The sequence below is a fragment of the Phalacrocorax carbo genome, chromosome 21, assembly GCF_963921805.1.
Source record: "Phalacrocorax carbo chromosome 21, bPhaCar2.1, whole genome shotgun sequence".
Lineage (NCBI taxonomy): Eukaryota > Metazoa > Chordata > Aves > Suliformes > Phalacrocoracidae > Phalacrocorax > Phalacrocorax carbo.
The window spans coordinates 6,463,698-6,489,876 of record NC_087533.1 but is presented as its reverse complement, the minus strand read 5'-3'; the positions used below and the strand labels follow the sequence as shown (position 1 = coordinate 6,489,876).

The 26,179-nt window shown below is 43.1% G+C and overlaps 1 protein-coding gene and 1 long non-coding RNA gene across 4 annotated transcripts in view; one reads left to right on the top strand and one right to left on the bottom strand.

Moving 5' to 3' along the window:
* The window catches only part of LOC135316695 (uncharacterized), a 59,586-nt gene that overhangs the window by 9,112 nt on the left and 24,295 nt on the right, over positions 1 to 26,179 (top strand). The gene's annotated exons all lie outside the window — the stretch shown is intronic.
* The window catches only part of SIK2 (salt inducible kinase 2), a 57,082-nt gene continuing 49,556 nt past the window's right edge, over positions 18,654 to 26,179 (bottom strand). Inside the window, exons 10-15 of one of the 2 annotated variants that reach the window (XM_064470951.1) lie at positions 24,548 to 24,776; positions 23,553 to 23,837; positions 23,207 to 23,370; positions 22,023 to 22,139; positions 21,264 to 21,355; positions 18,654 to 19,656 (exon numbers count right to left, since the gene is read on the bottom strand). In XM_064470951.1, the coding sequence (XP_064327021.1) occupies positions 19,071 to 19,656; positions 21,264 to 21,355; positions 22,023 to 22,139; positions 23,207 to 23,370; positions 23,553 to 23,837; positions 24,548 to 24,776 (1,473 nt within the window). In that variant the 3' untranslated portion in view covers positions 18,654 to 19,070. The remainder of the gene's footprint in view (positions 19,657 to 21,263; positions 21,356 to 22,022; positions 22,140 to 23,206; positions 23,371 to 23,552; positions 23,838 to 24,547; positions 24,777 to 26,179) is intronic. The other variant, XM_064470952.1, reaches the window with a different exon arrangement.

Sequence of the window (26,179 nt, the reverse complement as noted above, 5' to 3'; positions counted from 1 at the left end):
ATGAGAAATTAATGTCAGTGAAAGACAGCCCCCCCATACAGGTAGTATTGCAGTACAGAAAAGGCAGCAAAAGAGCAGGAAGGAGGCTAATTGTGAGGGCAGGGAGGAACCATGTCTGAGGTCCCTCCAAAAGAGTAGTGGTGGCAGGGCTTGGAAAGCTGCCTTCTGTTCATAACCATGGCCATTGCAGCACTGAAACTCAGCTGTGGTAGGGCAGATGTCCGCTCAGTTCAAGTGCTTTCATTTTGGTGGAATATCAGGGTTTTTTATGCAAGCTCTTTGGTTTTGTATGAGAGGTGCCTCAGAAAACTGCCCTCGCATCCCACCACCTGCTGTGTGTGAGAAGGGAAATGTTTACCTGAATCCCTGCTATAGGACTCTTTACCTGTCTCTGAGACAGCTACTAAGTGAAAACTGTGAACACCCCTGTACTCATTTTACCTCAGCTCTCTTGTTCTGCCCTTTGGTTTATCGAGCAACAGTAAAGACAAAATGTTTTTATGCTCCTTCCTTTCCAGGAATGGAACAAAATGGCAAGTGCTCTCGAAACGGTCCCACTTCAGTCTTTCAGGCATGACTATATTGACTCCAGCAACTCCCCTGTAGGCAAGTCAATGCTTTTAGACCACTGCAGAGAGGGAGCAGTTGTACACCAAGCTAAAGGTGTTGTCTGTACACTCATGAAAAGTTGGAGTTACAGGATAATTCCCAAGTGAGCCATTCAACATTAGGTACCACAGCTTTCCAGAAATCCCCAGAAAGTGATTTGCCCTACAGCTAGCAGCGGTTTCTCTCTGTTGGGAACTGACAAATTCATCCTTCAAGTCCTCAGGTACAGGCCAACAGAACTGTATCATTGTTTCAGAGCCAGTATGGCAAAGCACGTGTTTCTCCCTGCTTTCACCTAACATTCACCTTACTTTGTGAATAAATGGGGGGATGGGTGGACCTTCTCCAGGGAGACCCTCAGAAATATGTAGCCAAGCCAGATTAAAGTGCCAGGCAGCAGTGGTGAATATGTGACTCTCTGCCCAATTTACTATCTCACTTGTTGGGTATTTTTGCCCAACCTTGGAAATACCCTTGGTGCCTGGAGCTAAGCTTGTCAGTACTGAATAGGGCCTAATCCTCACAATCTGGTAAGAAAAGTTGGATTGTTCCCAGTTATATTTTTAAACCTACTCAGGACTGGTGTGAATTTTTGGATATTTTTGTTTTGTTATAAAATAGGGAGTGTTACTTTCTGGTTTTTTTTTTTTTTTTTAAAAAAAAAACACGTTACTGAGAATTTCTATCTTTTGAGACTGCCAACTTGGTAGTATGGCCTCCAAAATTCTCTCTGACAGAACAGATGCCTCCCAGCAAACTTTGTAGCCTTGCCTGCCTTGTGACTGAGACCTACTTCAAAAACAGGCAGAAGGGCACTACTGAAAACAAAATGCAGCAGCTGATCCTGGCTCCAAATACCCTGGGTGCTTGAACTGCCTGTTGGCAGCAGGAGATCAGGTGCTACTGGCCATCAGCTGCCTCTCCTCTTAAGAAACATTTTGGCCATTTTTCTTTCTGTTTAGGTACAGCCTGAATTGGCGTGCTATCCCATTAACCCCTCACATGATGTCGTTACTCCAGAAAAAGCACTATTGTTTCTGGAGAGCTAGAGGAGTGTGTTCTGCGCTATTGTGTGAAACCCAGCATAACCCAGATAATGGGGTCCTTGCTCGTTATGGGAAGGCCTTTGCATAGGAACAGTGCCTGTGAGGGCAACATCCTGACTTTTTTCTATTTTATGAACCAAACCCTAGATGCTGGCATCACACACTGAAGGATGCTCTCCACAGACAAGGGCATTTGGTAATAAGAAAGAGCTTTTTAGGTGTGTTATGTTGCCTCTTCCTGGAGCTTTCCTTTGTGCTTGCTAAAACCGATGTTTGGATCATGTCAGCCTCACCCCAGTGACTTTTGCACGAAGAACACCACTAGGACACGTCAATTGTTGCAGGCATGTGGCAGCCAGACCACGTATAGCCTGCAATACCATGATACCCTGCCTGTCTGGGCAGGTAGGCAGCACAGCCCTCAGCCTTCATTCTGTGCTTCTGGAGCACCTGTGCCAGCCTGGCTGCTGCTAACAAGCCCTGATGGCCACCACCTGGGTGGCACTGAAAGCACTCAAGAAATTTCTTCTTAGCTGAGTTGGATGTAAGCAGACTATGTGGTGACTGTGTGTTCTATGGGTTTGCTGATAGCTGGAGGCATGGAAGTAAGACGGGGGGGTGGGGGGGGCAGGGTTGACTGAGGGATGGAGGTGTGTTGGGAGGGGGAAGCTTTCTGGTTGGAGGTGGTGTGGGGAGGGCAGCTGAAGTGTGGCTGAAGGCTCCAAGGGCACAGGAAGGTGCTCTGCTGATTGAAGCAGGTTGCTGCCTGACAGGATTGAGGGCTGATCTGTTGGTGGGACAGTGAGAGCTGCATCTTAGGCTGCAGGGAGCCTTGGTTATTCTGAGTCTGTGTAGAGCGTGTGCTGTGTGAGATGTGGCTGTGCTTGGCAAAAAAGAGAGTGGCTGCACAGTACCACTGATTCCCTGTAACTGCAACCTGTGATGCTGGTGCTGTGTTTCTGTATCCTGTTAGTAACATGTCTTTGTTGGGCACTGTATAGACTGCAGAGCCCCTGTCCTGAGTGGGTTTTAGTCTTTCCCAGGAGCTGGTTCCTGGAAACCTATAGTAAGATACCAATAGGTACTGCTGTCTGTTCAGGGAAAGTAGGATGCCCTTGTGTATGTAGATGATTTGATTTCAAAGGTGAGGCTTGCTGTGGAAAAGTGGCCACTAAGTGTAGGTCTTGGTTACGAGGTGAAATGTGTAGTTGTTTCCCTTTACTGCTTTATAACTGACTGTCTCTGAGCTGCTCAGTGACTACAGGAGGTCTCTTGGCCTGTAAAGTAGGTTTCCCCCATCCCCCAGTGACCCAGCTTGGAACAATGGAGGCCACACAGCACAAAGAGTGTTGTAAGAAAGCTGCCAGAAGCTGATGCTGCTTTTCCCTCCGAGTTTTTCCAGGCTTATTTTTAGGCAGTTTACAATTAATTCTTTTTTTTGGGGGGTGGGGAAATGCCATTGTGGCTTCGAATAACTGTTGATATAAAAAAAATCAGCCCTTTTAAAGACTGGTATTCTGGGACAAATACCCCAGAGAAAGACAAAAATTTGGGTATGTCATGCCAGGGCTCTAGGCAACATGTTCAAAATAAAGCAAAAATGCATGGGTATTTCTTGCACTTTGTACTTTTTACTCAGCCTCCAGTTCTGAGCCAAGGATAATACATGTGCAAGCTGCTTATGAACCCTTGTTTTGTTGTTGTTTTTGTGTGTGTTTTTATCTTAATGAAATCATGTCATCTGAGCAGGTCAGAAGAGAGTTGTCAGGGCTTCTTGGAGCTCAAGAAGTGTTTGCCCAGGGAGTAAACTGTCTCTGTAGGCTCTTTGAAGTATTTCATTTGTCTTGTCATTTTAACTGCTTCTGCTGAAACAAAGTGAATGGCACTCAGAGCGTTTGCTTTCCAAGACTCTCTTCCTCTATGGAGTATAAAATACACCAGTTAATTGTCATTCATCAATATTTAGGCTAAATAGTTCTGGGGAACTGAGAAGCATCTTCTCTTTTTAGACTGGCAGTACTGAATCAGAGCGCTGGCCTCTCTTCAAATATGTGATTACTTTAAATAAACATTAATAAAGCAAAGTGAAGTGCTTGGGGCCACAAGAGTGTCTTTGGAGCTAGAGATTAAAGGCTTGGGTTAAACTGGAATGGCAAAAAGGTTAAGGCCATGTGGTTCTAGGAGAAGGTGAGGGTCTGCTTATTTAACTGGAGCTTGGTATCAGAGTGGGTATGTGGCAACCTATTATTAAGGGGAAAAATAACCTTCTGGCTTCATGGTGTTTCGGTTGCGTTTTGCTTGCCCTCCCTCTTGTTAGAGGCTTTCTGGGGAAACAAAGTGTGTTTTGACTTTCCACAGACAATGCCGTAAACATACAGGGTTAACTTACTGCTCAGCTTGGTAGGAGCTTCAGTGCCGAGTATAGCTCCTCCTTCAGGGTAGTGCAGTCTGTCAGACAGGTCCAGGGTGCTTGGTTCAGGAGTGCACAGCTAGTGTTGGTTTGACTTGGCCTAACCCAGTCCACAAGGCAGGCTTGTCTGGAGACATTGGATGCGTTTGGCTCTGTCAGAGGCTGAGGGCCTGGATACTACAGCATCATCTTGCAGCCGGGGGGGTGTGTGCTCACAGAGACCCTTGGTTCTCTGCTGTGTCTGTTACAAAAGGGTGATTTACCTTGTGGCTAGAGATGGGGAATCCTGAGTTGATATGCCTTGTAGCAGTAAGCCTCATTGCTGAGGTCTGTGTGCGGGTGTGCTGCCTGTGGGCCTGTTTTTGTAAGGTTCAGAGTAGGATGTACAGAGTGTGCCTCTAAGCCTGCTGCTTGTGCTGAGCAGGAACTATTTGCTGCTGGGCATAAGGCTGTCTGATTTGTGACTGAGGCTCAAATTGCTGCCAGACCAGGACTCCTAGTGTAGAACTGCTGGGTTTTGGGGTTTTTGTGTGTGCGTGCTTTTGTTGTTGTTGTTTGGTAACAGCAAACCAAATTGGGAAATTTGGCAGCTATTTCTATTTCTGTCAGCAGCTCTGCAAATTCTCTCTGGCTTGCTGCTGTTCTAGCCATCTTCCTGGGGAAGAGCTTGCTCACAGTGCATGAAAAAGGTTAAGATACTTCAGAACCTTCCTTAGCTTTCTGTGCTAAATTGCCCTAAACTTTTGACAAGTAGGATGGCCTAGACAGATGTGTTGACATGGCAACCGCTCCAAGGAAACACTTGTGAAGAAAGGAGAGCAGCTGGTCTTTGGTCATGACAAGGTACTGCAAGCAGGAAGCTGCAGCCACTGCCCTGGCGATGCCCCCAGATCTTGCTGTCAGTGCCCTGATTAGTGTGAATAATTTATATGTCTCTCTAACAGCCTTTAATGGAGCCGCAGTGATGTAAGCAGTGCTAACAGGACTCAACCACTAATTTGCTGCATTAATAATGATGTCTTCCTGCTTTTGTTCACAGCAAGTATATCCAGGGAAGGAGGTTAAAGCCAGGTTTTCTGCGTGGTGGTGCCAGTTGTTGTTCCCCTCTTCGTTCCAGACAGACTGATACCCTTGGAGCTTACAGTCTGCAAGGCTGGGAACCTGGGGTGGGAGTGCATGCCTGAACCCTGACAGGCAGGAGTGTTGGCTTTAGCTCCTTTCCTGCCTGCTCTGAAGGCAGCGGACCCAGCTTGCTGGAGAAACAGTGTGGCCTAGTGGATAGTGTGCTGGGCTGGGCTTTGGGAGATGCTGTGCACTTGTGTTTCAGCTTTGGCACTGTTTGTTGGGGGGTGGGGGTTGGGGGCGTGGGAACCTGCCTTTATAGGAATTTGAAGAACTATTTGCCTGCAGTATTTGCCGTTACTGTACATACAATTTTCTGGGTGCTGTGGTCTGAGACCCTGACAGTTTTTGTTGGTGAGCACTGCTGTGTAGATCGCCATTGGTTGCTGTGACTCCCTCGTGCAGACCACGCTTGGTGTGCTGGCTTGTTGAAGGAGAGGACCCCAAGTCTTGTGGAGCCATAAGAAGCAGCTCTACTGCCTTTGTGGACGTGTAAGCTCCTGACTCCCCCAGATCAGTAGTGAAGTGGCCTGACTAAGATCTAAGCTGCTAACTGCAAACAGAACGGCTTGTCCTGGAATAGGGAAAGGTTGCCTATGCTGTCTTCTGAGAGGTTTTGCTATTTGGCAGCTGTGTATCCCAGTACCCAGTACACCCAGTATACTGAGCAATGGTGCTGTATACTGTGCTTTCAAAGAAAGAGAGAACCCTGAGCCCCAAGCAGCTCAGTGTATTTATTTTCTTCTTGTGGGGTGGTGGTCCTGGAGAATATTTACTTGATCTGATGTAGCATTTTCTATGCAAGCAGACACCTGGGCTTCCCAGACTGCTTTGCAGCACAGTGTGCTCAGCAGCCTCTGTGGAGAGGGTAATGCATACCCAGGTGATTTCAGTACATGGTATTATTTACCCTATTGACGTCAGCAGCTGCACACTCTTGGCTTCTCTCCGCTATAGAAGCCTGCAGGAGACAAGCTGCTGAGAGTTTAACTCCCTAAATGTTCTTAACCTTTCCAGAACTCGGCATATAATTCTCAGCTAAGTAAATGTCCATTTGTTAGTATTTTGGGAGCAAACCTCCTATTAGCTTTCTGTGTGCAACTCATTTTGCTCCTATTCTGCAAACCAGCACCATGTGGATTCTTATCAAAACACTGTACCCTTTATTTACTGATAAGTCAGTTCAGCAGGGACTGTTATGTAAAACCATATTATGGCATTTTCCTTGCAGAAAATTACTGCATTTCAGTACCTTTTTGAGCAAAGAGATCTATTCTCAAACCACCATATTTAAACTCTTTCCAAACGCTGAGTGACAGCTCTATGGGAAATTGAGCCTTCCCATTAGGGATATTGTATTGAACCCTTGCTGGAAAGCCTTGGAAAAATGGACAGATAGAACTTCTGAAATAAACTGGAAAGATAAGATATGGTGTATTAGTTTCCTTTCCATGAATAGCCTTTGACTGATATCAAAGCTTGTAGACAAACAAAGAGAAATCAGTGTGTCTCACAGCATAATTCCATTTTCTTTTTAGCAGCAGGTTGGGCTTGGACAGTGTTTTGGGCATCCTCGTATTGTCTCATGGTGCTGCTGTTCTGTGCTCCAGTCTCAGCTTTGATTAAAAAGTGTGGCTCCAGCAGTTTGGGTTAGAAAAAGCTGCTTTGGTGTGAGCTGAGCGTAACTGTACCAAGACAAAGCTGTCTGCCTGGGTTTGCAGACAGTTTCTGAAACAAGCCACTGTGAGCCGTGTACTGAATGGCCCCTCTCACCTCTGTAGCTTTGTGAGACCAGGTGCGAGGTGACAAAGGTTTCTGCTGCACACTCCTGCAGTCTTTGGCTGGTGGGAGAGGGAAGAGCCCCACACATAGGCTCTGTTGTTTAGAAACAGTTGCAGATAATATTTTTGTTGCAATATAGCAAACCACAGTGCGAGTTCTTATAGGAGGGGAAGGTGATTTTATTTTAAAACGAGCCTGACTTGAATTGCTTACACCCTTGTACTTGCAGCCTATGAGCGTGTTGCCATGATGTGTATATATCTGTGCAGTCTGGGATTTCCTACAGTGATGCTGAGGACAGGGATGGTGCCTTAGGGCATCCTGCTTGTGTCTCTGTGGTTATTTTTGGATTGGTGGTGATGTGAGGGTTTTGGATATGCCTTTTGACCTGCTTAGGAGCTGACAGGGTTCAGTTTTTTCTCAATCTTTACCTGCTTCCTGGCCCCCACCCCATGATTAATTTCTCATCCTTTGAAATATTTGTTGGTTTTTCTAACATCAAACAGCAAAACTACGTCATATGTTAACTTGTGGATAGTAAATAACTGGCACTGAATGGTATTTTCTGTTGCTTAAACTGTAGGTGTGCTTTTCCTCTAGGGGCCACCTCTTCTAAATAAGAGGATACTGTGAGCTAGACGTCTCTTCCCTGGTTTCAGTTTCCACTGTTTTGGGATTTTACGCTCAGATTAACCTAAAATTTCTTAATCTGTCTGGATGTCCATGCTCTGCTATAATTACTAATTTTCAGTGACTGAGAATTAGAATAGCCTGTCCAAATCAGGTTGATACCATGTTTAGTCCACACAGAGTATATTCCTTTAGACTTGGAAACCTTAGTGACACAGTGTTTATATCTAGATCTTGAGGTGTAAGTGATTGCAAATGCTTTGCAATCACCTTCTATGATCCTTAAAGCAGTGCAGGCAGAAACATTAATTATTTTGCAATTGCCATTAACAGTAAGAGGCATATCCATCCCCACTGAGAGAGAGAGAGAGCGCTTCCCTTGATTGGTGAAGCTTTCAAATTGGATCATCTTTTTTTTTTTCTTTTTTTTCCCTTTCCTTCCCCCATGTTTTTACCTCCCTGCTGATTGTCCTGCTCCAGTTTTTTTCCCCTTGTCTCTTCCTTTACCTGTGACATTTGTATTAAAAAGGGAGGCTCATCTGTTTATATTTACCAAAGGGCCTTCCCATTTAGCCTGTAGATTGTAGGTTGTGTCGGTGTCAATTTCAAACACACAAGTGTCTCCTACTTCTCACATATGAATACTGTAAAGCTCTGTAACCCTTCTGAAAAAGGAATTGCTACCAGGCAGTATTAATTGCTGTGGGCTGTATTTGTCCACTTATGTATAAAATGTACTTGTAAGTGTGCACACAGTCTGACAGCCTGCTGGGGTGGCACAGGGAGGTGTCTTGTCTTTGTCTTGCCTCCTTTGCTGCACATTTCAATTTTGGATCCAATCTCTTGGCACCTGTTTCTACCTATGCTGCTCCACACTACTACTTAACTTGTCTTTTTCTAGTTATCATGTAAAATGTTATGACATTAGTTTATCAATTCCTCTTTTTCCTGTCTGCCTTGGTCCTGTTGTTTCTGTTGTGCCAAAATCACAACCATTATGAGTTGCTCCACATGCTCCAGACTGGCTGCTGCTTTAGCACCTCAATTTGCCTTATTTCTCTATTGATTTTTGCGCTGCTTATTCCTTGGAGGTTTTGTGTGCCTAATTCATAGTTGATTTCCTGCAAGATTCACCCGAATAGCAGCTTCTTTTAATCATATTTAAGATGAGGTTTCTGTCATCTGACCTCCACTCCAAACGCGCAATATGATATTCCCATCAGAAAATTATCTGAATCAGCAAAAGTCACAATGCTTTTGTTGTCTTAACTTGCAATTCTCTACACTTGGTTGACCTGCTTGGCCATGTTCCATGTATTCTGTCCCTGTCACAGGTCAGGGCTACAGAATTTATGCACGATTTTCCAGTTTTGCACTTTAAATGCCCAGTAGTGGAGGGGGAATTAATTTCTGCTGTAATTTTAATTTCTTAAAATCTTCAGTTTTATGTGTAGTCTGTTCTTATAAATGATTAAATAGTCATGTTCTACTCCCTCATTAGAAATTACACCAATTAAGAGATTAAGTTCTACCCCCTGCTTGTCATATAGCATTGCATTCACTCAAATCGTCTGTCGTTGCAGCTAAGTATACTTGCAACTCTCATCTTACATTGCATGCCATGCTTCAGTATTTGTGAAATCTGATTATCATCAGTCTCTTGCTGTTGTGCCTTTTTGTTTCATCTCTCTGCTTCTGAGAATATTCTCCTCAGTGTCATGACCCTTTTAGGAGGGCATGCCATTAAAGACACAAAGATGATGCCCTTTCTCTCCATTTACTTTTATAAAGTAAAGATTTTAGAGTTACTTTGTGTCTGCATAGAACAGTATTTACTAGAGTATGCCTCACTTTCAGATAGGTTTGCGTGTCTGAAGCCACTTTTGTGGTCCAGTGAGCAAGTCCTCCTCTTGGATCAGCTCCTTCAGAAACATCTTCAAAGAACATTGAGAGAGGTTACCCACTCTGTCCACCTTGTGGATAAATTACCTGAATCCTTGCCTTTTTTTTTGTTTTTGTTGTGTGAACATGACCTTAGTCGAGCCTTTTCAGATCTACTATAGTTTCCAAAATGCAGCCCTCTCTGCCTTTCAGGATTTGCATATCTAACTTGACTGCCAGTTCTTTATTTAAGCAGTTCCAATTTAAGTAGATTCACTTGCTGTTTGATGTGGTCATTAATTGCAAAATTAATGCAAAATACTTTTTTTTGTAAGTAATGCAGCCCTCTGCCCATCAGCTCCATTCTTATTTGGAAGTAACAGCCATTAGGGTAAGGCTGGCTGGTTGGTTGGTGTGTTTTTCTTAAATATCTGAAAACAGCCATAGCATAAAGCCTAGCATATGTGTTTCCCTTTTGTGTTGTCCAGCAATTAACTCTATTCAAATTCAGCCTTCACCTTGTGTTCTTTGGTTAACATGGAAAACAGTGTTGCAACAATGCAACATCTTACAAGAGGGGAAATTGAGACTTCAGTTTATAATAACTTTGATCTCACTTGGCACTGTCATGCTCGCATGCTCACAAGCACCAAGATGTGTGTAGCCATGTGATCTGGTCAGGATTCCTTGCAATGATGGAGGTGGAAGACAGGGGTGATGCCTATAGCATCCTTCTTATGTCTCCTGGGTTATTCTTAGACTGATGGCAAGATGCTGGTTTTGGATGTACCTTCTGACACCTTTAGGAGCTAACAGGGATCACTCTCTCAATCTGCTTCACTCCTCTACCCTCCACGTAATCCTGGCAACTGACAGAATAACTCACCATGTGCTGGCATCCGAATGTCCTGTTAATCTAGGTGCCACCTACACCTTCTATTCTTAAAGTCATTCTCCCACACTTTGTTCCTTTCAGTGCGTTCACACCTGGATGTTCCCATTCATTCTCCACTCACATCAGTCTTAATGTTTGTCATATTTCTCTAGACAGTGGGCAGCAGGAGGGGGATAGTCCCCTCATATCCTGGAGGCTAAGCTGAGAAGGAGCAAAGGACGAGAACTGAATCTAAAAAGCATATGGTCCCAATGAAAAAGGGGTAGTTGATCAGGAAATAAAATCTCTGAAGTCTCTCTTGTGGCCTGAGACAGTGCTTTGCCTGGCTTGTGTGCAGCGCTCTGGCTTCAGGCTCCGCTCTTCTGATTGCATTTGTCACCTCACAAGGGCTAGATGACAGTATGCTCAGTAGTAGGCATGAAATAAACTTGTCCTTGTTTGTGCTGCAGGTGTTAGGCCCATCAGAAACAGGTGCTGGGGAAGCATTTATTATTTTGGTGTTTGCTTTTGTGTGCCTGATAATTTGCTGTGGTTTGAAGTCTGCTTCTTGGGAGGAGCCTTAGGAAGGACACTAGCTTGTATTTGCATGCAAACAGTCGTGCACTGGCTGTCCCTGTAAAGCAGATGACTCCTGTCAGTGCTATAATGTTTGGCTGCAAGTGACATCATTCCCTGACATGTGAGAAAAGTGCAAACCAGCATGGGTGTTGCACGCAGGCTTTGCGTGTAGTGGGTGAAGGGCTCAACACATGCTGGGTATTCCTCTGGGCAGCCCAGGACAGGGCAATGCTGTTTATCTGAAGACTACGGTGGGCTCTGCAGCTTATCTATGATGTTTGAAATAATCCCAAGTTAGCACCTCAGCAAGCAGAGGTGGGGAGGGAGGGAGACTTCATCTTCAGCTGACAAACCGGCTCTTACCTTGTAACAGGAAATTGGCCAACTTCATTTTGCAGCTGGGTAGGTGCATCCTTCCAGTGCCGAAGTCAGTATAGCTCCTGGTAAAAGTGTGCAGCCTTGGTGCTGTTTGGTGCTGTTTACCTATTGTTGTGATTTAACTCCAGCTGGCAACTAAGCCCCACACAGCCCCTTGCTCACTCCCCACTGGTGGGATGGGGGAGAGAATTAGAAGAGAAGAAGTGAGAAAATGTGTGGGTTGAGCTAAAGACGCTTTAATAGGTAAAGCAAAAGCTGCAAGTGCAAACAAAGCAAGCAATTAACTAACTTGTTCCCATCAGCAGGCAGGTATTCAGCCATCTCCAGGAAAGCAGGACTCCATCATGCGTAACAGTGACTTGGGAAGGCAAATGCCATAACATCTGTCCCTTCTTCCCCAGCTTTATATACTGATCATGATGTCATATGGTATCCCTCTGGCCAGGTGGGGTCAGCTGTCCCAGCTGTGCCCCCTCTCAGCTTCTTGTGCACCCGGCAGAGCACGGGAGGCTGAGAAAGCCCTTGACTGATGTAAGCACTACTTAGCAACAACTAAAACATCAGTGTGTCATCAACGTTATTCTCATACTAAATCCAAAACACAGCACTGTACTGGCTACTAGGAAGAAAATTAACTCTATCCCACCTGAAACCAGGACACCTATCCAAGTATGAAAATCTGCCTGTACTAGAAGGAACAGTGTCTAGATTTGGCTGAAGCCCTGAAGGCTTGCAAGATGAAAGCTTCTAGCTGTTGGCTGTATCATTGTTGGAGCTTTTCTGGCCGTATATCTACATCCTGGTCTGCAGAAGTCCTGCCTGCTCTCTATGTGCAGAGGGTCAGGTTTTTGCAGTGCATGTGCGGGTGGGGGTTTCTGTCTTTTTGAGCTGTAATTGAAAGTATGGGGTTGGACAAGGTGATCTCCAGAGGTCCCTTCCAACCCCTACTATTCTGTGACTCTGTGCTCTCTGGGGCTATCTACTCCTGCAAGGAGGCTTAGACCCTCAACCTTTCCCATGGAAGAACTGCTGCATCAGAAAGAGGGCTTTCTCTCCACTCTTCTATCAACTAATCCTCCCCTCCATTGCTTTGCTCTATACCAAAAGGACTTGGGGATGAAGCTTTTCAAGGCTTATCCTGAATGTGTTTAGGGTTCTAGTAAAAGGTGAACAGAGGCTGAAGCGCACACCTATAGAGATGTGATGTACCGAATTCAGACAGTTTTAAAGCTATACTGATTGTAAAAGCCTAATCAGCAGAAGATGTCTATGCATTGTGCTTTCACCCCATGCATAAACTGTGCTGATAGATGGCTGCTACTCTGTGTGTATTGTGTTCCTGTGACAGTCTTGCTACTGATCTGTCTGCCAGGGACTTAAATGAGCACTGTCAGCCAGATAACACTGAAAAAGAAAGCTCTGCTGGCTTGAGGCCCAGCAGAGAAATGCTGTGCTCTGCAACTCTGCAACAGATTTAAAGGCTCTGACCTAGTCTGTAAGTCAGAACTTATCCCAGTGAGGGGGAGGACTTTCTCCTGTCTCCGTGGGGATAAGGAGGGCTTAGCCTTTGCATTTTGCATTTCAGGGGCAGGGAGGGAGCGTCTTCCAGACAGCTTGTAAGGTTAGTTGAGGTAACCCCTTAAGGTGTGACCTTCTCTGGTTTTGCTTTGACTGCTAGCAGTGAAAGACCATGTCTGTATTGGAAAGCATGTTTGCATTCTTTTTTTCCTGTCCTGTATGTAGCCTGTTTGTGGTGCTATTAGGGAAGGAGTGATTAACACTCTCTGTCTCTGTGCAGCTTGAGTCATGCTGTGATCTCTGGCTGATGTCTCCAGTTGTGTGGGACATGCAAACAGATACGGCGCTTCACCCTTCTTGCTTGGATCATTGCCCAGGTCTCTCTTGGGAGTTTTAGGAGTCAGCAGAGGAGCAGGGTATGTGGGAGAGCAGCAATGAGAGATACATTGAATGTGTTGAGCTTGGTGTAGCGTTAAGGCACAGCATTACTGGGATCCTGTCTCGGTGCATGCTCTAAAGGGTTCTTGGCACTTCTGATTCATGGGAATGTGGAAGATGATCAGCCGCTTGGTCAGTAGGTACCAACCAAGCTACTAATCTGTTGCAAAGTGTTTTCTGTCCCAGTGCGTCATGATAACTGCTCAGCTGCAGCTGTTCATGGCCAGCTGTAGCCAAGGTTGCTATACAAATGTAATAGGGGACAGCAGTTTCGGTGTGGGAGGATAAGTGAATCTGGGTACTACACAAATTTTTTGTTCAATTGAGCATCATACTTTTCCTTCTATTGGAAGGGTTTCCTCAATAAACCCTGAGGGTCATAAGAGTGTTGCTAGTGATATTGAGAAAAGAGCTATTGAGAATTTTTTTCACATATAAACATACATCATGACTTTTTACGTCCTGTAACTCTCGTTGCAGTCCTATGGAAGAACTGTAATGGTTTCCCTATGTTAGTTGTCTTCTGGTTTGACACTCCCTCTGTGAAGAGCATGGCATTTTGCTCTTCCACAGCGCCTCTTCTGGAGTTGCCTGTTCTCTCTGTGAATGTAAACTGTCTGCCTAAATTACCAGAGAACAGTTATGCTTGACTTTTAACTTTTCACCCTCAACAGGACAGTAGTTTTCACTGCTGTTGCTTATAGTTCTAGAGGAAAGATGATTCTCCTAAGACAATCTAGGCCTTTCCTCTTAGGCTAAGTCAAAGTAAGCCTATTAAATCCCAGATCAGGGTAAAAGTTTTTAAGGAAAGTACTTAACAGGACGCCACTTATGAAATCTATGTCTTCTTTTTCTATTCTTGGGAGTGAGGCTTTACTTCTCAGGTCTCTTGCAGGCCAATTCAAAGTTGCTGCCCAAGTAGAGAAGGGGGAGAGCATCAAACGTGGGCAATCTTATCGCTTCTGATTCCACAGAGGAAAAACCTTCCCCAACTTTGCCTCTTGTTTCTTGATCTCATCTTAAGTAACTCTGCATGAGTCTTCTATGAATGAAAGTACTGCAGCAATCTTGTGGCAAGTAGTTTTCCAGCCTCTACAGAAGACTGCAGTGTCCCATGCAGTGCTGTGATTCTTTGGTCTGCCTTAAACTCGTGCGTATACGGACTGCAGAAATAGACTCCTGGCAGTTGGTAACATAACTAGCTCAGTAGGACCTAGCTGTAATTTACTGTTGGATGTGCAGCTTTCCAAAACTCTCTTAATTTTAGGAACAGTCAGTAAAATCCCCAAGTGGTACTGACATTATTTCCAAGAATACAGTCCTGTACACCTATGGAAATACAGCCGTTTTAAGGGACACTGCATGCTACAAGTATATCTATCTGTAGTGTTAGATTGTACTAGTCCAATTTTTTTCAAAAAGAATTAAATCAGTGGAAAGTAAGAACTTGAGAAAACTTGCTCTCAGTTCCCTAACAACTGCTCTATGCTATCAAGAATGGCTGTAACAGGCACCTATGCTATTTTTTTGCAACCTTTTCTCTACAAATAAAGGAGAAGTAATTTAAAGAGTTTAGGACAGTGTTTTTATTTGGGTCTGTTTCTTTTAGTGAGAAATTGAGGAGCTTTTTTTTTCCTCAGCAAAGAGTTTATTTAATATTTTGAGCTTCCCCATCTTGTCCCAAACAGCTTTGCATTGCAGAGCAGGAATGTTTTTACAGGTAAAGATAATGTGGAAAGTTAGTAAAGCAGGTAAGCAGATCTTTCTTGTGCGCACGCAATTTTTTAAAATTGCACTTGATGTAACAGGAGATAGACAAAAAAATCTAACCTCAAGTAATTTCACGGTAATTTTGCAGTCTTGGGGAAACTGTCCCACTATGACGTCTAAAAGAAAAATCTCATTTCTTTTTGTGAGGTAATAATTCCGATCCCAAGCAGCTCTCTCTGTTTTTTCTGGTCAAATCCAGACTGGTGTCTCTCCGCGGAGCATGGGATGACATGGTGGCATGCTGCCATTATGTTACTAGGGCAATTATGGTGGATTCCCCCCCAGCAGTACCCAAACCCCATCCCCTTCACACAGTGTTCCTAGAGTTTAGCACCTGTTGGATAGTATATACTGATTAACAAGGAAAAATGTCAAAACTGATAGTTTTGAGAATAACTTTCCTCTTTCAAAGTCAAGGCGATGTACGACTGACAGATGACCTTGCCCGTATCAGAGGCATGCTCCTGAAGTGTTTAACATTCCATGGCATAGCAGGCCTTAAAGAAACGTAGCTTTTTTTGAAGCTATTAGAAGGCTTTGTCCATTCATATTTGCTTTCCAAAGGCAGTGTACCAACTACCCCAAATATATAAAAATGATAGGACGCTAACTTCAGTCTATAAAATCTAGCCTTGGCAGTAGACATTAATTTCTTTTTGTCATTTGTAGCTTGGTGCCTTAGAGAGAAAATAACCTCAATGTGATACATAAAGAGGCTGCTAAGAACACAAGAGCAGCAGGCGCTGCTTTAGCTCACTAGATATTTAAAAATGAAATGCACATATTCTTTATTTTGTAATAATACACTGTAATTGCTTTACAGAGTCCAGCATATCAGTTGCGTGTAAATACTACAGATGAACTTGCCAAACTGGAGCTCACAAAACTAGTGCATTTATTCCAAAGCAGAGACTAAACCCTCTAACTCCTTAAAAAAATACATTAAAGAACGTACCACACACACATATTGCACTTTTCTCCATATGAATTTTTACCCCATATACATCACACCGAAGTCTCTTCAAAGGAGTCTGTAATACAAGATAATAAAGCTAATAATTACTCTAACAGTAGTGTACACAGTTCTCTAATGTTAGACACAACAGATTTGAACAAAAAAGCCACTTCAAAATAGTATGAAGTGGTGCCCAATGGATACTCTGCCATATTAGAAGGCGTTAGAAGCCTTTTATTATAATTGGCTTAAATGAAATTACATGAAATGTTAAATATGCTTTTGGTTGAGGGGAAGAGTCAGTCTGTTTAAAAAAACCACTGTAGCTTCCCCCTTAGTAGCACTGCAAAGCTCAAATGAGCTTAGACTAGTTGGCACATCCTGATAAATTGTACAACTCAAGAACAGAATTACATTTATCTTTGAGTCCTGAAATGTACAGTATCCTGGAGATGGATGGGGAAGGAAGTGGTTATAGTTACAGCAGTAACGCAGCTCCTGGAGCAGAACTAGGCCTGTCGCTGTAGGTGATGTGTGTCCTGTTAGTAGCTTTCACCGTACAGTTCCTAGAGTGCTTGGTGAGATGTTAAAATTCCAGAAAGTGTTTATTATGCTGTGGGGTAGGGAAGGAGGAACGAAAGGGCAGGACTCATTGCCTCTTTTTCTTTTTTTGCAGTAGTGAAATGCCTGGTCTGTTATGCTGCAGCACTTGTCAAGCCGTTTCCCTTCCCTTTGTTTGTCACTTACTTAAGGTGTCATAGGGGTTTCTGTGTTCCATAGCTATTTACTGTGTCAGATGAGTTTCCTTTTGAAGGGAAACCACACAATAAAAACACTTATCTCAGCTATTTAGAGCTTTCTAGCCTTCTTCATCTTGCATCGCATAGGTAGTGTATGGATATGATCCCTGTTCTATAAACTCTCCTTTGCTGATGCCTTGAGGATCACTGGGATATCAGAGGTAGAAGCCGAGCACTTATGGATTGAGTAAGTCCAGCTGCATAACTGGACCAATATCAGCGCAGGCTACATAACAACAGGGAGTTGCCTCTCTAATTTAGTATACGCTAAGCAAGGTGCCTTTTGTCAGTTGTTAAACCCTTCCCTCCTTCACACAGCGTACAATGCAGTGACTGAAGTCCTTACATTCCCCCTTTAAATGCAGTCTTATTGCTGTAAATGCTGGCTGATTATCCACCTTTCTGGTGAAGGAAAAGAGAGCAGCTTTGAGATCTCCTTTTTCTAGCTTGGTAGGATCTGTGATTTGACAAATAGGAAAGAACCAACATACCAGAACTAGTCTGTCTGTCTGTCTGTTTCTTCTGCTACGTGTTCAACCCAGTCCATTAAATGATCACATGCCCTGAATACCCAAACTTTTGAGTTCGGTGACTACACCCTCATTATTTGTAGTATCAAAGATCTTAGCTCACTAAACTTTCCAGCAAACAGTGGTGTTTTCTACATATGCAATCAGCACAGTTTCTTTGCCATTCTTTGTGCTTTAATGAATCTGCAATTGTGCTTCGTGTTTGCTCAGAAAAGGGCTGAACTGGCTAGCTGTGAGCCTCATGTGTCTATCATCCTATAACGTCCCATAATACTTAAAGGCTAGAGACAAAACCCAAACTAGAGATCTAAACTTTCTGCAGATTCCTAAACAATCCTCCTATGACTTGCATTTCATGACTGAATGTTCTGGAGACACAACTGCTTGCTGAGTTTAGTATTTCTTGAAATGGTTGATTCATCAACAGTTGTGATGCTAAATATTGCTGTAATACTTTCAACGTTATATATACATGAACAATCAACACACTAAAAAAGTTAAACATTATGTTCCACATGGTGGAACATGTGCTCTGAAGGGACTTTGGCTATAGCACGGATATAAATGGGGTATTGTCTACTTTCTTCAGAAAAAAGCATATAGGCTGATAAAGAACTGAAAAAGGCACAGCACTATCACTTCACAGGGGTTTTTTTTTAAGCTCATTTTTTTATCCTTAAGTTCTAAAACCCTAAATAATTGTCCAAATATACAAAGCTCAAACCACCAGCAACACATACTGCAAATTCAAAACACAGTTTGTTTGCCTGTTTTTAAAATGCAACAGAAGGACAGATGGATCCTTTCCAGCGATCGGAACTTCTCCAGGACAGAGCCCTCCAAAGGCCTGCATGCAAAAAGGGTTGATTTCAAAAGCCACCCAGGTGGATTTTATTTCTTTTTTAATACCACTGGCTGCAGCTCTTGGTTTTTCTTATGGTACTTCTTACCATCTATCTCTCTGTTAGCTTAGCCTTTAGTATTCTGATCCCCACCCAGAGGTCTCTACAAACCACTGTGGTGCCCTGTGTCAGTTCCAGGTATCTTCTGACAAAGTTTAGATGTCACTTATCAGAGATCCAGAAGCTTCCCTTAGTGGACAATTTAGAGTTCCTTGGCAGGCTTGGGAAACACTGTGTACTTGCTAGCGGGAGGAAGTGGAGGCTGCCTGAGATGCCTGGTGATCTTGGAGACATACCATGACGTAGTTCCAGATCAGTAGCTTAACCAGCAATTGGATGCCAAAGTGCAACTTTCCTTTAATCCCACCTCACGCTACTGTTTCAAGAGTATTACAGTTGCCATCAGTGCAGACCCAAATCTACCCTGAATTTCAATGAAAACTATTGCTTTTATTGCCAAGAAGTACAATACAATGTGCACTCATTCTCATTTCTCCAAGTGAATGTTTAGATGAATGCTGACAAACTCCCCATTTTTTTTTTTTTAGAAGGGGCTATTTCCTTCCTCTAACATTAACTTTTTTTGCCTCCTTCTATGCAAACTCATTCTTTATGGGATGAAACTGCACTATCTGTTCTCTAGCCCCTGCCACCAGCAAGAGGAGCTAGTGGCCAAACACTTCTCGCTACCTCCTGCTTTTTTCCCAGTTTGGTGGATTTTTAGTTCCCCTGTTAATTCAAGGGTTTAAAAATTACCATTAACTTTGGGGTAGGAACAAAAACCAAAAATTCACATGCTTCTCCATTTGTCCTGTCTTCCACTCTCATGTTAGTCACTCCACGGTATTAATTGACCAGGACATAGCCACTGTGCTGGGGATCTACAGTCTCCATCATTTCACAATCAAAGAGTCCAGGCAATTCTGAGAGGGTTAATGCATCATAGTTTGACTGGGACTCATGAGATGCTGAGCTGCCCTGGCTGTCAGGCAGTGCTACACTGGTCTGTTGTGCTGGGTCCGTGGAATACTGGCACTGGTCTGGGTAGTCTGGCTCAGAAGAGGTGACAACAGGCAATTCACAAGTCTGATAGGAATATTGTAAGGACTGTGGCGGCTGCTGCACCTGAACTGGTGATGACAACCGTGATGAGCTGGTGAGCTGGGAGGATGGCAGTGGATCCAGCTGTACCTTCTGGTATTGACTGAGAAAGGCGTCATATTGCATTTGTTCTGAGGAAGGCTCCATCACAGGGCTCAGAGGCTGCTGCAAGCTGAACTGTGTTGATTGCTGCTGCTGTTGTTGTTGCTCCTCCTGGCATGAAAGTGGCAGTTGACTGGACCTTGGGTATGAGCTCTCAGCTATTTGCATCTGGTTAAAATAGGCCTGCAGTTGGGACTGCTTCTGGAGAAAGAGTCTCTTCTGATGCAGCCTGAATCAAGGACACAAACAGCAATTATTTTCACCTTTTGAAGTGTTAAGGCACTAGCATGAGTCCTGTTTGCTAGTCACTCAAACAGTTCCAGCTGGGAGTGAAGTACAGAATTGGAAAATTCCTGGGCTCTCTTGTTTATTGATTTTGACAGCAGACCAGAATCTTTACCTTTCAGCAGATGGGCAGAGCTGAGTTGGTAGACCTCCTTTTGATAACCTTTTTGATCGCCTAGAGAATTTTTCCTGTGCAATTAACTGCATGCATTGTTTAATTTTGTTTGCTAAGGATAGGATGCACTGTATTTGTGCATTCACTGCATTTGTGCATTCACGCCTGCCATTCACTGCTCTGTGGAACCTGGGAGCTGAGGAGTATCACTGGCTACTAACAGCAATGAACAAAGTCTCCCACACATCCCCCATTCTTTTTCTCTGAACTTCTATGACAGTCCCATGTTTTTGACACATTACAAACAGTAAGAATTTACAACACAATGCAAGGTTATAGCTACCTTTGACAAATTCCTGTGATACAACAATGTGGAGGTCTCCTGCCAGCCAATTCCCAAAGCATGCAGAAATACAAAATCTACTACTTACGCAAGCTGACAGCATATCTATTGCTTCCCAGCTTATTTCTCTATGCAGACCTCCTAGTCTTAAAGAAGTACACCAAGCTGCTCTCAATACTGTTAGTTAAGTTCATGATTAAGATCAATCAACTCTACAGTTATCAGGAGTGGCATAAGCTAAAAAGTAATTAGCGTGCTTGCCTTCTTGAAATCAAGTAGTATTTTTATATCTCTGTTAATCAGTCTCTTTGTTCTAGACAGCATGTAGCTAGGCTGTTGTTTTCCTTTCTCTTTCTGTGATTCTCTTGGAAAACTCAGGGATAGTAACTGCCTTTAATATCTATCTTGCTTACTTGTTTGATGATTACCAAATGTTGAGCTCATAAAGAGCTTCCAGCCCTTTAATTTGGCAATTAATCTTGTCTGCTATAATGCTATAATGCGTACTGCATACAGTTATGAGGGGACGGTTCAAGTCTATTCACTCCTGACTAACTTTTTCAGAGGAGTGCACTTCTAAACTGATATTGTAGACAAGAAAAAGATGTTTTACTTTACAGTAAAATTACTGGGTCATAGGAATGAGACAGGAAATACGCAAATGACTGCAGGGCTTCCCAGCAGGAAGAAATCCACAATCGGTGTTGTGACTTACAATAAATGTTGCAATATGTAGGTTATAAACAGTAGGTGGTTGGGAAGATGAGGGTGAAATTAAGTACAACAGTGTGAGTAGTAGGGTAGCTTCCTCCTATGCTTCTATATGCCCATTAGCACTAAATGAAGCATGCAGATATTTGTAGTTTACCTGCACCCTAGTAGCATTAGCTGATAAAGAGCTCATAGCACAGAAATTTGTCAACAGGTGGCAGGACTGTTGTCCTTTTAAAAGGAGGACTGTGTCCTTACAAATCTTAAAATGAAGCTTTCCTTTTCCAAAGAATTTCTAAAGGGACAAAGATTGTTCCAGTTCTTTTATTACTCTTGAGAGTAAGAATAAATAACTTATCTGCATAGTTTGGAAGCTTCTTACCTGTGCTCCTGTAACTGCTGTTCCAGACTCCGGGGCAATTCTTTGCAGTACAGCTGGCAAGTATTCTGAGCTTTTGATAGTAGAGTTGGTTTCTGCAAGAAAAGCAGTGCTGTTTTAAATTGCATTTCATTTCATACATTAGTCCAGAAAGCAAGTGAAAGAAGATTGTCTACCCTTATAACAGTATAACTGCCCAGCTCCATATTTCAGAGGCTGCCACTAGAGCTACTACCTAAAATCACAGCCACTACTGCTTATTGGCTGCTAATCCTTAAACAAGGAATATCTTTGCATGATAGATTGTACCATAAAAATGCATAGAAAGATTTCTTCCCAAGTGAGAGAGAACCTGGGAAAAAAGATTTTTATAAACTAAAGCTATATGAAAATTGGTTAACAAAAAAGGGGGGGGGGGAAGGGAGAAACAGTAAGCCCCAGGGGGTCGGAAGTGGCTCCTCAGATGCTGATGCTTAACCCTTATAGGGTGCAACACAGATAACAGGTATTCGCTAGCAGTTACTTCAAATTGCTTTAATAACACTATACAGTAACAGACTGAGTAGGAAACCAGCAGTAATATAGTATACTTTTTGCGTTATTAGGGTGTCTGATCAAAGAAAAATACAGCATAATTTCAAATTTAGCTGTTCTCTGCTACTTTAGCCTTTGACTGATTTTCCTGAATAGTAAGATCTAAAAGGCTAGTCCGCTGTGTAATAACAACAGCTGCTTTAATTCAGTGGAGGGGAGGTACAGTACCTGGAGCCTGTGTTGCAAGTACTGTGTTTCTAAGCTCTGCCGTCTGGATAATAATGAGGGATGTGCACCATTAGGGAAAGCAGGTGCAACTTCCTGCTGCTGCTGAGATGATTCCTCCTGCAGAGGAAAGAGGAACGAGTTTCAACGCCAGAAAAGGCTTTTCTGTGTCAACCCTTTCTTTAAGGATTTCCCGACTGAGGTTTCAAAGCTGCCAGATGGACTGGTCTCTGGTATCACTCACCACTTTCACTGCATGGAGGGGAGCCTACCTTACAAAGCTTTGAACTATCTGTGCTGTAAAATGGCGAGGGCTTATATGTTTTAAGTAAAATATTATTTATAATATATTTTCTGACTTGCCCTGTGTAATAGTAAATGTACAGGGTTAGAAAGTCATCCAAACTCTGAATGTGTGGTGCTCATTTCATAGCTTCAAAATGGAAGGTGAAAAGCCTTCAATAGTGCTAGAGAGGATACCCACGGAGCAGGCATCTCTAGCAAGCTAGGGAGTGCTTACATGGGAGGGGAGTGAACTGTTATGAGAATATCATAAGCCCTGCAGCATGTTTACATCAAGTGAGAGATGCTTGTGAAAACATTCAGTTCTGATATCCACAAAGTTATAATTTTTCCGGCAGTCAGAAAGTAACAGATGGAGCTTTAAGAATAGCGGGCTTCCTCTGGAACATGAGGTACTTACAGTGCCTGTGCACTTCTCACCCATGTTATCCCTGTGGTTTAACGGAAACTACTTATTCCTGTCTGCTGTGTCCTGTTCCATTTGAAAAAACTAACTAGGGAGCTGGTGGAAGTTATTTAGCGTACCACTATGCAAATCAGGCTAACTTATCACTTGGCTTTTGGAGTTCTTACAATTATACCAGGTCAACACCAACAGGGAAAGATGCTATTGGGCTTTGTTAAATCTAAAGCATCCTTCAGCTTAAAAACAGTAATAAAATGTTTGATTTAGAACGTCAACAAGGCCATCTCACTGACACCATAGGGATAGTAAAGGCTAGCCTGCAAAAGCCCATTCTTTATTCTGTAGAAGATGGAAAGGGGAAGAGGGAACTTTATATGTAAATTTGCTCTTCTCAGATCTCCAGAACACCTTATCTTCTCGTTATCTGTCCCAAAGCATTAACACCTGAAAGATGGAGCTTGATTTCTGGGTTACGTACCTGTGGAGGACTATTAATGAGGTCCTGCAACTGGGTGGCAGTTGATGTCAGAGAAGGTTCTTCATTTGATCCCATCTGTTCATACAGCAACTGGACTTTGTTCAGTTCCAGGATTCCTTTGGTTCGTGCCAGATTCTGGAGGTGCTGTCTAAATGCTACAATTCCTGGAGAATGGTTGAGCATAACCCGTGTCAGAAAAATGTGTTAAGTCATATCTGGTTAGCACAGCAAATGTGAGATAAGCCAGGTTAACAACCAAGTCACAAGGTGGCTTGGTGCTTCTGTGTATAGAGTACATTTACTGCCATGTCCAGAAATAATGTGTCATGACAATGGTTATCAGTACCTTGTGTGAGGGATGTGTCCGAAGCTCTGCGCCCCTCTCGGAAACTGACAGGAGAGCGGTTGTGGGTCTCTCGCTTTTGGGAGGTGAGTGCTTGCATGGCTGGATTGGCAGGTCTCAGGCCTATGAAGGGGGTTGTCATTCTGGGTGCTTGTTGGTTAGCTAGCACCATTTCTTTCAAGGAAGGTGTGTCTTCCAGGAATTTAATATCTCTCTGAATGGATCCCATGTCATACTCCGAATCGATACTACCCAGAGATGAGTTTTCATCCAATGAGTAGACTTTCCCTGTGACAAAAACCAAAAGCCAGAATAAGAGTGAAGTGGTAATTCAGCCAAGTAAAGGAAGTGCCACAGGCTGAAGCTATTCCTGCCACAGTGACTGTCTTAGAGGAAATGAAACAAAAAATCAAGTTTCATAAAGTAACTGTAATTTAACACTTGCAGTACCAGAATGGAGATTTGCTACTGTTTTTTTACATTATCGCAGCAATAAGACTTGGCTTGTTTGGAGAATGTTCAGTTTGGGGTTTTCTTCCTGTAGATAATCCTGACAAGACTGTAGCCTGAGCTGAAGGGCTTGGTCATCTTTCTGTCTTTGGAATAACTGAGAATCCAGAGGTTTTTGTTTCCTCACTGTCCTCACCTGCCCGCACCTCTTTAGGGGATGAATGATCTGGGGACATGTAGTTATGAGAAAAAGAACACGCCAACTTGCCCAAATTTAGTAGTTGCTACTGGGGTTGTACCTGACTGTAGCCAGCTGCGTATATGCTGCTTTGGTTTTATGCTGTTTGTAGAGCAGGTTTTGTGGTGTTTTGTTGTGCAGTTTTTCCCCCCCTGTGGCCTTTATAGGAAATGCTAAGTAATAAACCCAAAAACTCTTGTCTTGCACTTGTTGCTCTTAAAACCTAGGTTGTGTTTTTCATCCTGGGTGTATTAGATTGAGTGCTGAGAGCAGGAAATTAGCTTTGAAATGTCCGTGCTAACTTCTGTACCTGTGCCTGGCATCATCACCAGCTGATTGGTAACTTCTGCCAGAGTGTGACGTCGCTTCCCACAGCGTGCTGCTTGGAGGGCTGCAAATGCCTGTGCAGGGTCATCTTCTGACTCTCCTTCTGTCTCTATTCCTTCATCAATAGAAGTTTCCATCATGCTAGTAGGCAGTGATTGGCATCCTTTCCTAATCACCACAGGAGGTACAGGATCTAGCAGGCAGCCATTTACCTAAATGGCACGAGGAGAAGATGGGACAGCTTTCAATTATGTGCACAGAGCATCGTGACAAAGCGCAAGAAATTTCTACCTATCACATAGAGTGAAGGTAGCCTAGATATTTAAAATGTGCGAACCTCCCTATAATCTACTGAGGTAAGAAAGACTTGTTACAACTTCTATGTGACAAACAAATCCCTCCAGGCAGGATTACCACTGGCATTTTCTTAGTACTGTGGAAATAAGAGTATTTAGATTTAGAGAGTGGAGTACTATGTTCTCCAGGGCTGCTTTTTTTTTTTAAAGTTATTAAAAACCTTTGCCAGCCTAATCACAAATGTAAAATATTTATGGCATGTACCATATTATTGTTTCCCTTTACTATACCTACTGTGCTAATTTTTCATAGTGCATATATGAGCGTGATAGAAGTCATGTATGTATTCTGCAGCATTCTTGTAGAGCTGCAGAGATGTGTTTGAGTATTATACAATAAACGCACCCTTTACAGCAAAAATCCATTTGATTCATGGTGCTCCTTTGCAAACAAAGATTGCCTAGAGAGGCTGTGGAATCCCCCTCCTTGGATTCACTCAACTTGATAAAGCTCTCTGAGTAGCCTCATCTAGCTCTGAAGTTAGACCTGCTTTTATAGCAGGAGGTTGGGGGCTAGAGGGTCTTCAGAGGTACCCTTCCAACCTAAAATACTCCTAGGATTTTAATTCTGTTTTTAGTCTTCAAATCAGTTTTTCCTGAATCCTTCTGTACCTTAAACTAATTCTTTGCCATATGCAACTATATGGGTTTTGAGGACCAGGGCCTGCATGTGATGCAGTTTTGGGGTGGGTATTCTGTTCTGTAGTACTGTAGAATCTCTAACTAGTGTCCTGTTCCACAAGTCATCCTACTGTTTTCATAGGATCAGGTGGGGTAAAATATGGCTGAAATGGCACATTCATTTAGCATAAAACCTGGCACTGCTACAGGTGATTTTATGTAAAACTGTCAATGAAGAACATTCAGGAACGGTTCAAAGTTCTTTGGTATTTTGAAAACAAGTGTGTTTGGAAAAGAAGCTTCAGAGCATTAACCGTAGCTGTTAACAAATGGTTTTGCAAGCAAGCTATATGGTAGTACTTTAGGAAAATATTTAAAGCACTATTCAAGAAATAGCTATAAATATTTTGAGTATCAGTAAAATGATGCTTGCACAGGAAAATCCTGGCTCTCCTGCTTATATTTTAATTTAATGGATTGTATCTTTAGGCTTAACTTCTTGCACACCTTACTTTCCCATTTGTGACTCTCCCATTCAAATGCCTTCTACTGATCTGGCAGAAAAAGCACTGGAAAGACTATTTAGTGAACTGCTGGAAAGAAAAAGTAGAACTAATGCCACGTGGCCAGTTGCGCCT